The sequence below is a fragment of the Melanostigma gelatinosum genome, assembly GCF_949748355.1.
Source record: "Melanostigma gelatinosum genome assembly, chromosome: 4".
NCBI classification, from domain to species: domain Eukaryota; kingdom Metazoa; phylum Chordata; class Actinopteri; order Perciformes; family Zoarcidae; genus Melanostigma; species Melanostigma gelatinosum.
Genome location: NC_136637.1, coordinates 27,020,297 through 27,033,744, shown reverse-complemented (window position 1 = coordinate 27,033,744; position 13,448 = coordinate 27,020,297). Strand labels below are relative to the sequence as shown.

Sequence of the window (13,448 nt, the reverse complement as noted above, 5' to 3'; positions counted from 1 at the left end):
AGATAATAAGTCATTATATTGAGATACATCAAAATATTTAGAACGTTTCTAATTATTTGAAGATACAAAGTCATTCTTTTGAGACACTAAGTCAAAGATACTGAGAAGGTTTCTCAGTATTTTGAGATGCTGACTAATTTTTCTGAGATACTATGTCATGATTTTGAGATTTAAGTCAAGATATTGAGGTTTCTCATTAGTTTGAGATATAAAGTAATTATTTTGAGATACAGAGTAATTATTTTGAGGTACCATCTCACCAAATGGTTGGTGTCTGCTAACAACGCGGATCTTTTTCGTAGCCCTCCTACACACACTGATTGTAAAATAAAAGAGTGTAACTGATGCTGTGAACTCGCTGACAGGCTGGAAGGACTGCTGCGTTTGAAGGCGGATGGGAGGCGGAGGAGCTCGTCCAATGGCGCGGCCGAGGAGGAGGAGGAGGAAGAGGAGGAGGAGGAGGAGAGAGAGAGAGAGAGGCGGCTGTTGGAAAGCAGCGCTCCTGATTCTCAACCATCCGCTACCAAAGCGCACCAGGTGAATATCTGCACATCAGCGTGACACCAGAAGAACACAAGGCAACACTCCGTTTAGACATCTGTGTTTTATTTTGTATTTCCTGTTTGTTTGGTCTCGAGACAGCGGGTGAAACTCCGTAGAGAGAATCACATCGACAGCAGGTGAGATGTTTGTTTTTCTTTCTTGTTTTTCTGCGTTGAGTATTTTTAGGATCTGTGTTGTTGAGGCTTTCTGTGTGGACACTTTAAAGATGAAGCTGTGTTTAACGTACCTGTTTCTGTGTCATTGAACGCAGCCTATAGATGAGGCTATATTAGACAGGGATGCTTGGCAACTCGGGAACAGACGGGCTATTCTTAAACGGATTTGGACTGACGTCAGCAAATTATTAGGCCTAATTATCCGCTCACATTTTTTTCAAGCCATGTATTTTTACATTTTTATTTTTATTTCTAGCCTCCAATGGCCTGCCGTGCAAAATAAATCCTTTGGATACAGACACATCTCATGACTCTCTCTCTCTCTCTCTCTCTCTCTCTCTCTCTCTCTCTGTCTCTCTCTCTCTCTCTCTCTCTCGCCATCTTTCTCATCCGGTCAACCTGTTGCATTTTCATTCTTCACTGCTGAGGCTAGTTCAAGACGTGCACTCTGAGCTCATGTCTGAGATTATTCAAGATAAAGACGAGTGTAAGGCGTGTTGCGTTTCATTCAAAAGAGCAGAAGAAGTAGAAGTTTCCTCCTGTCAGTTCACATTAAGGTGTGTCTCATCTTCACATTGTCTCACAGTCAAGGGGACCAACTTTATTGAAAGTCATCAAAAAGTCTTCTTTCATATGTTCCACTCATGCCTAAGACTCCTAAAAAGAACACAGTCATTCACCTTCACACTAAAAACTCTTAAATGACTGCTTAATAAGTAAGTGCATGATAAAATATGCATTAATGCGATAAAACAACACCGTGTAAGATCCCAGTTAACTGATGAACACCTCAGATCTGTTCTGAGAATTGCCACAACCAAACTGACACCAAACGTTGACGCACTGGTTAAAAAGGGTGACCAACAACACTGTTCCCCTGAAATTAAATGCAGGTTACTTTTTAGGTCATGGCTTTTACTTGTAATTTATATTAGTTCACACAAACACACATTCATCTGCTGCTGGCCCGGCCCGTCTGTCAAATTTTAAAACTCAATGTGGCCCCCGAGCCAAAGAGTTTGCCCAGCCCTGCTATAGAGGCTACTATTGCCATTCTGGCTATATCGAGGCAATTCAATTATCTGCTGTTAAAATTAGACAAATATTTCCTCACCATTACTCTGCGAACTGCCTGACCCTGAAGATGACACACACACACACATTTATTTATCCTGTTATATTGGTGCGTTGATGTAAAAATGAACACAAGCCTCAGTAAGAAAAGAAGAGTAACACCTTCCTCTTTTTAAAATATGTGACACTTTTTGTCACAACTTTGGTTTTGGAGGATTTCTTCAATGGTTCATGCAAAATCTGCTTCCAGTTTTGGTCCGGGTTTCACATTTTATCTTAACACGAGACTTTGATGCGGCTGAAATGACTTAAACAGCGAAACCAAGGGGCTGACATCCACACATGGCTGCAGAGCTGCTGCTGCTGTTACAGCTCACTCCATCGCTGTCGTGTCAGCCAGTCACACAGTTTATCTGTCGACTGCTTTCATCGTACAATCAATGCATGTATGAAACATTGTATTTCACAGAAGCGGGACGATAATGACGCAGAAACGTCCGCTCCTAAATGGATTGTTGTTGCAGTGTCTTACGAATTAAACGCCTTTGATGAATCTGTCAATTGTGTTCAGCCATATTGAACAACCACACGGTCCTGAGTGTGATTGGCTGTTGTAGGAATCCATCACATAGGAAGCCATGAGCTTCTCTGCTCACACATGTTCGGCATGTTTTTGCAACATTATCAAGCCATCATGCTCTAAATGACTCATGGAAAGGAAACCATCCAAGCAGAACCCCCAATACTCTACCGATGCCCTACTTATTTCCCTTCTCATTCATGCGTACAGTTCGCCGCAGCAAGAGAAACCCAGCGGTGCAATAGATGCATCTGAACTTATGAAATGATCTTGTCTGTCGATGCACAAGCTTCTCGTCGTTCCTCTGCGTCCTCATCGTTGTCCCAGTGAGGTCTCCGGTGATTGGCCACAAAGCTCCCAGGGTTTGTTCAGCGATCAGGGCTAACCGTGTGCCGCTGAGCTCACTTGTTTCCACGGCGTCGCCTCTGGGAAGGCGTCTGACAAAGGGCCGCCGCCGTTCCCCACAGAAGCCTGAGACCCAGAGGCGAGAGTGCATGTGTGCAATTACTGCGCTGTTACAGGACACACCGTGAATCCGTTTCACATTCATATCTTACCGTAGTGCTTTTGATGCTCGCTGAGAGGTATACAACACATTTTATTGTGCACCTTTTCTCAGCGACAACATGTTCAGGAGTTGACCGTAGCGATGAAAGGCCACAGGCAGCAGTATGTGCGTTCTGGTGCATTCGCAGACCTCAAACGGCAGTTGTCGTGCGGGAAAAGATCCAGAATTAGCTGATGTGTGAAGCACAGCCAGGCCTTTTCCTGCCTGTCTCAGGCCTTCGGGGCCTTTTTTCGACAAACCTACTAAACCACATAGAGTCCTAGCTGTGACTCCACACCGTTTGGCTTGAGGTGTAGCTATATTTACCCAGCCGCTCGCGCGTTTGAACACGGCGCTGATAGTCGTCGTTTGGTTGTATCTGAGAGGAGAGGAACTTTCTGTAAAACCCCTGAGATAAAGATCTGTCTGCCCTGTTTAGAACACATGTCCCACTTCCCTCTCTTCTCGCCATCAACATGTCTTGATGTGCGGATGAATGGACTCGCTTGAGTGACAGATCAGCTTGATCTAGAGTGAGTTGAGTTGTTTGTGGTGTGGCTGGAGGTGTTAGTTGCACAGACCAATGCTGGTTTTTGTGGTCCTTTATTTTTAAGCAAGAGCTATTTGTCCGCAGTGTGGCTTGTTTTAAAGTCTCGACAGCAGCAGCATCAGCAGCAGCATCAGCAGCAGCAGCAGCGGCGGCGGCGGCTTCATCTGCAGCTGTTGGCGTCGAGGTGTGTCCTGTCTCTGCAGCACGGTGGACATCACAGGCCTTTATAAGGTAATGATGATAGCAAAGAGGTGGATTCCTCCACAAATGCCCCAGATGCCTGTGTGCCAAGCTCACGTCGAGGGACAGCGGGCACTCTAGGGGTCGTGGGAACACAGGAGTCATATCCGCTAAGGCACCATCAGGAGGGCCGGGGGACTAAAAATAGAGACGTCCGATACATGTCCAGTATTGAGGGGGAAAACCAGTGAAAAGTGCTCCGGGCTTGGGAGAAGCACCGTTTGGTCGGAGGAGTCAAAGCGTCGTCGTATGACTGATAGTGGAGCGTAGAATAGAAATAACCCACACAGCAAATCTATGTGTGCACTTAAATGAGTGTTTTACTAAGTTTGCATCAAAGCCACTTCACGGCTGTCACCCATGATGCATTTTTTTTTCTCTCTCGCCATAGTGTGCATCTCTATACAGTCCTGCAGGGTCAGGGACCGCAGCGGGGGGTTTTCTAGAACAAGAAGAAGAAAAAAAAAGCGGGTTTTCAAAAATGGACATTCTCAAGCCAACCGCAATCCATCCATGTCTTGCTTTTTTCCCTCTGACCTGGCCGTGCATGAGAGAGGAGTGGGTGGCTTTTAGCTGCAGCCGTCTTTCAAAAACACACCGTTTTCCCTTTTCACTGTTTGGTTTTAGCGATGGCCCGCTGAACCTTTAAAAGGAGCGATCGACTGTATTTTTAACCCCGTCTCTCGGGGGGGGCCGTGCGGTGCAGGCGAGCACTGAGCCGCTGGCCCGGGGGCGACCCGGACTGTGGGTGTCAGACTGTGTGGACGGCTGGCCCGGCAAAGGCCGCTCTAACTTTAGACCGCATCGCCTCATGGTGGTAAAAATAAACAACCCTGCTCCTAAGGAGGGAACGAGACTTGAGTCATTTCAACCAAATGCATGACATTTTCCCACCAGACTTCTTTCAACGTGAAGACGAGCGTTATTGAACAGTCGCACCGTTTTGCATGTGCACAAGAAGAAGCCGGTAGCTCAGTGGCGAACGGGAACAAGTGTGACGCTCAACACAACTTTTGCGTTTTCTTTGAAATCGAGACGGAAAGTGTTTAATATCACTGCAGCAGTATGAATGCAAAAACATATTGTATTCTGTAACGTTGTTATATGTTATTTCACAGGTGTCAGAGTGACAGACAGCAGAAAAAATGGGAAGAAGGAAAATACAAATATCTCGTATTCTGGACCAGAGGAATAGACAGGTGGGCAATATTTCATTTATTATTTTCATTTATGTCTGCATGTGTACTTGGGGCAGGTATCAGCAACATCTGGAGATACAGGAGTTACAATATATTGCGATACTTTAAGCAAGGGGAGATATCGACCTCGACCAAAGAAATCCTGAGTCGCCGAACACGGACACGATGTTGTCGACTCCTCGAGCAGTAGATTTAATCGACAAATCTGTGAATCTTTCTCCACAAATAATCACACAGAAACCACGATCTTGTGTTTACCAGAGACGTGCTCAGACCTTTCTTGGAAATAAGTCATTCAGCATGAATAAGCACAAAAACTGACGACCAAGACGACTGATTAGTCAGCTAATTGACTAAGAGGAGGCAGAAAACTGTCATAATCTAAAGAACACGCCACGATATGCCTTACATCTGAGTAAGAACAGTGATCTGCATTTGCATTTATCACAGTCTCTGTAACATCCAACAGCACGACATCTTGTGCAGTCTGAGCCGCTGTCTGACATGAATCTTTGCATGTAAGTTTAAAGAAATCAATAGAGTGTTTTTGAGAATTAATCCAGTCTCTCAAAACATAATATCGCGATACTCTACTGTCGCCTCACAGCAGTAAAGTCCGGGGTTCGATCCCCGGTCTGTGCAGGAGTTTGCATGAACTCAGGTGGGTTTCCCGTCACCACTAAAACATGTAAAACATGTAAGACATCCGTCATAACGCAAAATCTCAAATCAAACGTGAGGATCATAAAAACAGATTTCCTTACCGGATTGACAATAAGACGGAGATAGACGCTCTGCTGTGGCGAAGAGATTTGTAAATTCAGTTATTAGTGCCTCATGAGAGCAGGAGATGCAACAAAATGCTGATGTAATTGTCACATAGTGTACAGACAAGGCTGAGAGTCCAGTCATGCATAGGACACACAAACACACACTGAATTGGGTGTAAAATATGTTTCGTGCATCGTGCAGCAGGGACTCAGCAACAGGGGTTCATGTGTGTGGGAAAGATTTCTTCATGCTACAAAACACTGTGGAGGAAATATCACATTTTGATATCTAGACATCTACATTTCGAGGGCCAGCTCGGAGCCAAATAGGTGTAAAAGCAGCATTGGGTGAGACTTGAGCGTTAGAGCGGAAGGTTTGCTGCGAATTCAACAAAAATGTGAACGATCGAACAGTGAAAGGGAGATTTTCTCTGCTGTTCCAAAAGGTCAGTAATGGCACTCAGGCTCTTTCACGCTGAACAGAATGGACCGAGCACTTTAACAGAGCGAGGGAACATGGCTGAAGCCTAAAAAGAAGTCGTGTTTGACAGTATACAGTAGAGGAAGTTCTTTCTCAGTTTGATGGACGATGGATCCCATAAAGCAGATTATACACACAGAGCAGTGTTGACGTCAATTTACGGCCAGAAGTTATATTTTACTGGGTCACCGCGGACTGAGGTGACGTCAGTGACATACTGTGTCGTGACACAAGAAATCAGAAGAAGAAGAAGAAGAAGAAAGGCGTATTAGACTGTGCTGGCTGATACGATTTGTTTCTCACATCTGATCTTCAGGACTGAATGTTTTTTGGGGCGTTTTTCCTCATCTGTGTTGAGGGTGTGAGGACAGACAGTGTTGTATATGTTGCACAGATTGCAAATCTTCTGGGACAAACGTGTGTTTTTAGGCTGTTTAAAACTGAAATCTAAAGCTGTTTAACGCTTGTTCGTATTCCTAGTTACTAGTATTATTAGTTACTACTCTGTTATTCTGTTGTATATATAGTGCATTTTTTAATACTTAATATTTTGGTTACTCTGTTACTTTGCTTTTTGGTGTGTCTTGCTGCTGTAACATAGAAATCTATCGATCTGTCTGTCGGTCTCTATTTGCAAGCAATCAGTTAGAATTTGTGGGTTTTTCTCTTCCAATAAAAAAAACAAAGATTTGATTTTCAACTCAACCCCAAAAACATATAATAGGCTGATTATGTGACACACAACACACTTTGACTGTATTTATTCCCGTTATTCATTCCGGCAGAAATATTTGAACGAGTTCAAACCAAAACATTTGACACATATTTGTCTTTAAACATTCCTTTGACTCGATCTGATCAAGACGACACAAACCTCCGCCTGTGTTCTTTCAGGTGACTTTCACCAAGCGGAAGTTCGGTCTGATGAAGAAGGCGTACGAGCTGAGCGTGCTGTGCGACTGCGAGATCGCCCTCATCATCTTCAACAGCACCAACCGCCTGTTCCAGTACGCCAGCACAGACATGGACAAAGTGCTGCTCAAGTACACCGAGTACAGCGAGCCGCACGAGAGTCGCACCAACACGGACATACTGGAGGTGCTGTGCACGCTATTTAAGGAAATGACAAGTGAATCATGATTTAGTGTTCACGAAATACCTCATTATTTCAGAGCAGGAAGCTGTCACATGAAATTCCAGTTGCAAGATTGTTGTATTTTGCATGAGAATCCTTCAAATGTTGCTTTTCTAAATTTCCACTATCATCGTGGGTCATTTTCCACGTGCACTTTCTGTTCTGTATCAGACGCTGCGCAGGAAAGGCCTCGGCCTGGACAGCTCGGAGCTCGACAGCTCGGAGTGCATGCAGGTGGCTGCAGAAAAGTATCCTCTCAGCGAGGGCATGGATCTCTCGTTGGCTCGCCAGCGCTTCTACGTCAGTCCACACACACCTCTGCTGTCGCACCTCCACCACACACACACACACACACACACACACACACACACACACACACACACACACACACACACACACACACACGCACACCTGAAGTTGATGTGTTTTAAATGTGGATTCCTCTAATTCTCATGACTTTAATGAATTGAAAGAGCTTTAAATGACCAGGTATTTCTTCCCTTCCGGACAGTTTCTGGACTTTAAGTCTCACGCTGTTATTTCACTCTGGTTTCACTCTTCAGGCTCCATCCCTCCTCTCACCGGAGGCCCAGTTCCTGGTGTCTGCAGGCTGCGAGAACGGCTTCCCCAACTCCTCCGGACCCGGCATGGCGTCCCACAGACCTCAGGCCTTTAAATCTCTGAACTTCAGACCCGGCTCTGCCAGCCCTGCTGCTCCACACGCAAACACTGCGTTCATGTCTCCACACTCAGGTGAGCAGAACTGGATGAAACGGAGTCATTTTACTTACAAAGAGAAAGATGTGCAGGACTTTTTCACATGTCATATGATAATTACAACTCTCTACTGAACGGTAAATCGCTTTTCAAAGACACCAGCGGTTTGCAACTGTCCATTTACAAATTGGCAATATTTCACAGAAAGTTGCCATTGGTTGCCTTATTGAGCAATGAACACATTTCAGCCTTAAAAATAGATGCGAAGCATTTCGCCCGATTATCCATTAAACGCTCGCTGCACAATTCACACTTTCAACCTTCTGTGCAGCTGGCTGTGAACTCACAGGAAGTGTGTGCGTATGTGCGTGTGTGTGTGTGTGTGTGTGCGCACTAATCCACACATGCAGTCGGTCTGTTTTGTGAAACTGGCCCTCCACCAGTGTGAACAGTGGCTGTCACCAGTTCTGTGGTTTCTGTACAGAAAGTATCACACCTGCCAGTGTTTGACTGCTCACTGATGTTATTAGACACTGATCATTGACGGCCTTTGTGATTTTCTTATTGTTGACTCTGATTTTTGTGATCAGGTCAACAATGCAATAATAAATGCGTTGTCCATTGTCCTATAATGATCGGACACCGAGTCAAGGGCCAACCTAAAAGAAGAAGTTTGTTTTTTTTGTCACACTTGTGCACAGAAACCGAGCGAGGTGGAAAAGTATCACAAAGAATAAATTATCCCTCCGTGAGTGAAACAAGCTCACATCTCTTTTCACTTCCTGCTCCTCTCTTTTCACTTGAAAGGCATCGGCTACTCCGTGTTCTCCCACGGCAACCTGAATCGAGCTCTGGAGGTGAAGAGCCCCCCTCCTCTGAACCTGGGCAGCGAGAACCTGCGGGGGGATGCTGCTAATGAGGGCATGGGCGCCTCACGTGCGAACCACAACTCCGCTGTAAGTCACTATCCAGTGTGAGCTGCTTTAAAATGTGTCACACTTCGCACATGATATTACGTTCATGTTGTATGCATGAAATGGTGTCACTCTATCACTACAAACTCGAGATTGTTTGACTGTTTCTCCTTCCCTGTTCATCAGAGGGGTGTCTTGTACCAGGGCCTGCACAGCAGCAGCTCCATGGTAGCCATGGGCAAGGCCGGCCTGCTGGGTCACGGCCTGGGAGGCTACGGCCTCCCCTCTCCTGGAGCCTCTGGTGCGTCGGTCATCTGTCCAGTGGTGGTTGCTTTCTTGCTGAGAGTTAGATGAGAGGATTGATACCACTCTCATGTCCGTCTGTTACGAATCAAGCAGCAGCTGATTAGCTTAGCTTAGCACAAAGGCTGTAAACAGGGGGAATGAGCTAGCCTGGGTCTGAACCAGCACATATACATAAGCCGAGGAGCAACAAGGACAGGTCGTGGTTTTACCACTGGAGCTAGGCTAGCTGTTTCCCCCTGTTTCCAGTCTTTATGCTAAGCTAAGCTAACCAGCTGCTGGCGCCATGTTTATAGTACAGACATGAGAATGTTGACTCTCGGCAAGAAAGTCAACTTTTTGAACTGTGGTCTTATGGTGAAGACAATCTATCCTATCATTCACTGATTCTGGTTTATTAAAATCTTTGTGTCTTCTTCTTTTTCATCTTTTGATTAATATCTCTCTCTCCAGAGTACAGCCAACCTGGTTTTTATCACTCTGTTAGTCTACAACGAGGAGCAGTGAACCCCTGGCAGCAAGCACAACCGCCTCAGGACTCCGATGGGCCTCATATGAGCCCAGGGTGAGGATATTTATGCCTGATATGGTACCTCTGTGAGGATGAATTATGGCACAAAGTTGAATCTGCACTCTCGTCTTTGCTCTGCAAGGATTTCTTTATTCACTCCTGCTCTGCAACGTCGTCACCAGGCACAAACACACATCACATTTCATATACATATCGCAATATGAAGCAATCGTCAGCATCAGAATGCCGAACACTTTGTTAAACAGTGAGACGGAGCGATGGGAAGGAAAAAATAGAAAATATATTAAAAGCTGTAATCAAAAGAAAATGTTCGGAAAAATAACAGAATTTGTTTTTCAAGAAATAAATATTAAAGAAAAGAAAAAAGAAAGAAAGAAAAAAGATGAATTAAACAAGAACATTAAAACAATTATATTTACTGATAATAATAAAATTATCATGAAAAATAAAAGTTAAATATGATTAAATACATTACAATAAATAAATAAAATAAAAGATAAAAAAATATTTAAAGTAGAATCAAAGAAAATAAGAGAAATGATATATTAAATAATAATAATAAAGGAAAACAAGTATGAAAAAAGTGAAAAGTTAAACATAAAATAAAGAGTTATTATTATTAAGTCTGTAAAGATGTTCTTAGTTAAATATGGAGCCACACATTCATGTTCTCGGGTTACATCTGGTTCCTCTCCTGGTTTCATTTTCTCTTTAAATGAAGATATGTTAGAAGCCTTTCTGTAACTGTCTATTCGATCAAAACAGCCTTTTTAAAATAGATTTTAAGTACATACAATTGTTGTCACGCTGCACCATATGAACTGAAGACATGACATAACACTGACGACGTTCAAACATTTCTCTTGTTGTTTCCAGGATGTCCAGTGGAGGGTGCTCCTTCCCCTCCCAATCCTGCTCCTCAACCTCTCCGCATATGTCCTCCCTCAACCTCAGCATCAAATTGGAGCGTAGCTCTCCGGAGCACATGTCCTCACCCGCCTCCCCTCCTCTACACCACCTCAGGCAGCACTCTCCAATGAGCAACCCCGATTCGGCTCGCCAAACCCCTCCAGAAGCCCGTCTGGCCAATGAGACGAAGGACTTTCCCAAAGCCGGCTACCAGCAGGGCGAAGAGGAAGGAGGGCAGCCCATCAGGCAGTTGGAGATAAGTGATGGGTGGCAGAGATAGCTGGCTGCTGCAGTCTAACACCATCTCCCATTCAATCAGCTATCCTCCATCAAAACCAGTCCTCTCTTACACACACACACACACACACACAGATATATAACACAGAAGATGGGGTCGATTTGTCCCCATCATCCCAGAGAGGAATGCCTCTCTTTGTCTCCTCACACAGAGCTGGTCTCTCCTGGGCGAAGGAGAATTTATCACTCGATTGATCCCACGAGGGGACGAGATGCGTAGACATTTTCATTTTGTTTGCTTCGGTTTCGTTTTCTGTGTGGAGCTAATGTGAATTCGAAAAATACAATTTGAAATGTGTTTTTTTGTTTTTGTTTTCTTAGCTACAGCAGCACATCGGGACCAGCTGAATTTCTCCAAAGCAGCTAAACCGTCTACGTACATATTTGTTTCTGCCAGCGGTCTTTAGTGTTTGACTGAGGTTTACACCTTTACACCTTATGTCCCTCTTGTTATATCAGCTTTAATGTTTTAGCCTTTAGCCCAGAATCATTGACTTGGTCCACATGAAAACAGCTGTCCCCCATCACTGGAGCCGTGGCCTTTTTTCAAATACACTTGGATATTGTGAAGGAGTAATTTACATTTTTTTTGTGTCTTAAAACAACATTCTGTTCCCATGGAGACGAAAGACTTTTTGATTGTCTGAAATTATTCTTCCTGTCCGTGAAAAAATCCCTTCAAAATGATATTCTAATGTAAAGAGATGGGGGACTGAAGTCTATAATTCAGCTAATTGTAGGCTTCAGTCATTTGAATCAGTCAAATTAAGTTGTTGAAATGTCGTGTTTCACTGCATTGGTGGAGGCGTGGAAGGATTACTGAACGGGCACAGGCCCAGAGGCCCAAAGTGTCAGGGGCCCTCCTGGCCTTCACCTACAAAATGTTTTCTAAAGAGACAGGTGCCAACCAGGAAGAGACTCAAAATGACCACAAAAAAACCAGACTGCAAAGAAATGCAAAACAGCGAGAACACAAAGAGACTCACAGATAACTGTGAAAAGAGGCAAAACAACCACAAAGAGAAGCAAAATGACACACACACACACACACACACACACACACACACACACACACACACACACACACACACACACACACACGTCTTACTGTACATTGGAATCATATTGAGCAGAGGATACACATGGACATTAACAGATGTTTTTAAGACAGACTTACAATGAAACATGAAGCTGTCCTTTACAGTTCTGGGCGTCAGTGTCTCTCAGGGACTTGGATGATGTTTTTCTTGGGAAGTTTGAAAATGGCTTATTTCTATCTTTATTTGTGAGATTGTAATTGTGGATAAGCTAAGCTTCAGTTGTATTTTTCCTCCCAATAATGCTACTTTCTATTTTTTACTTTACCCCGTCAATAAAGTTATGGCAGTCTACAACTAAAGACCAAAGTGTTTAAATATCATCTCTATGCATTGCAATCAAATGCTGCAACAGCCAAAGACATCCTGCGTGTGTCTGATTTAATCGAACATCAATCATTTGAAGGGCTTTATTAAGTAGAATTGAGCTTTACTGACATCATTGTCTTATCTTATGATATTTAGAAATATATGAGTCACCGTGTATTGAATGAGTAAATATTCATATTTCATTAAAAAAAAAACATTTGGTTTTTTTTTATTGAGGATTGTTTTCATTATATCTGTAAATGTGCTTTGCACGGTATTTTTGTGCACTGGATTTATGTTCATTTCAGTTTTCTTTGCATATTCAACTTTTGTTCTGCGGGTTTGAATGAATTTCCACTTGTTGTCCACAAGGGGTCATCTTATTTCACAAAATGTCGTATTTTTAAATATCAAGTGCAGAGCAGGGAAGACCAGCCTTAACTGTTGGTGTTAATGACGTAATGAATGAACCTCTATGACAGGACACATGGTTCAGAGGTTCACCCTGAAGACATGCAACCAACACATGGCGACAACCTGCAGAGACGCTCTGCAGACGTCTTCAAGCTCAAGTGCTGCTGTGGAATTAGCTCTTTTCATTGTTTATGCAGTTATGTGGATTCATATCAGCGTGAAGAACCAAATGATCAGTATTCTGATGTTTTTTGGGGGTTGAGTTTTTATAGGTTTGCTGAATGCTTCACTAACAGAACAAAGACAGATTTCTATTTGACATTTCTTGTGATTCCTTTTAAATAAAAAACGCTTTGATTTGTACGTTTGCATTGCTCTGCTTTTTATTTTCCACAGAGGAAATCTTTCCCTTGCTTTAAAGAAATGTGTCCGTTTCTTTTCTTGTACAACCTGAAGACAGATAAAATGCCATCCGCCGCGTGGCTATCAAGCTTTCATGTGTCCATTTATTTAGTCTTATCCACCTCCGCTCCATCTTTTTGAACACACTCACTCCCTCATTATCATGTCTGGCCCGTCAGGCAGCGCACCACGCAGCCACCAAACAAGAGCAACAAGAATGGGCCACTTAAAAGCCCGGGGACCTTTATGTCTTCAAGTA

General features: G+C 43.7%; 1 protein-coding gene across 3 annotated transcripts; it reads left to right on the top strand.

Moving 5' to 3' along the window:
* The first annotated feature begins 466 nt into the window (after positions 1-466).
* On the top strand, positions 467-13,122 carry mef2b (myocyte enhancer factor 2b). Of its 3 annotated transcripts, XM_079266812.1 has the most exons (11): positions 467-537; positions 643-680; positions 3,555-3,701; positions 4,829-4,909; positions 7,055-7,258; positions 7,467-7,595; positions 7,859-8,048; positions 8,820-8,968; positions 9,113-9,227; positions 9,683-9,794; positions 10,638-13,122. In XM_079266812.1, exons 4-11 carry the CDS (start codon positions 4,856-4,858, stop codon positions 10,948-10,950), a joined length of 1,266 nt encoding a protein of 421 aa, XP_079122938.1. In that variant the 5' UTR covers positions 467-537; positions 643-680; positions 3,555-3,701; positions 4,829-4,855; the 3' UTR covers positions 10,951-13,122. The 3 variants fall into 3 exon arrangements, with proteins under 3 accessions (XP_079122938.1, XP_079122939.1, XP_079122937.1); XM_079266813.1 differs by lacking the exon at positions 3,555-3,701 and having other exon boundaries at positions 481-537; XM_079266811.1 differs by having other exon boundaries at positions 536-680.
* The last annotated feature ends 326 nt before the right edge of the window (positions 13,123-13,448 follow it).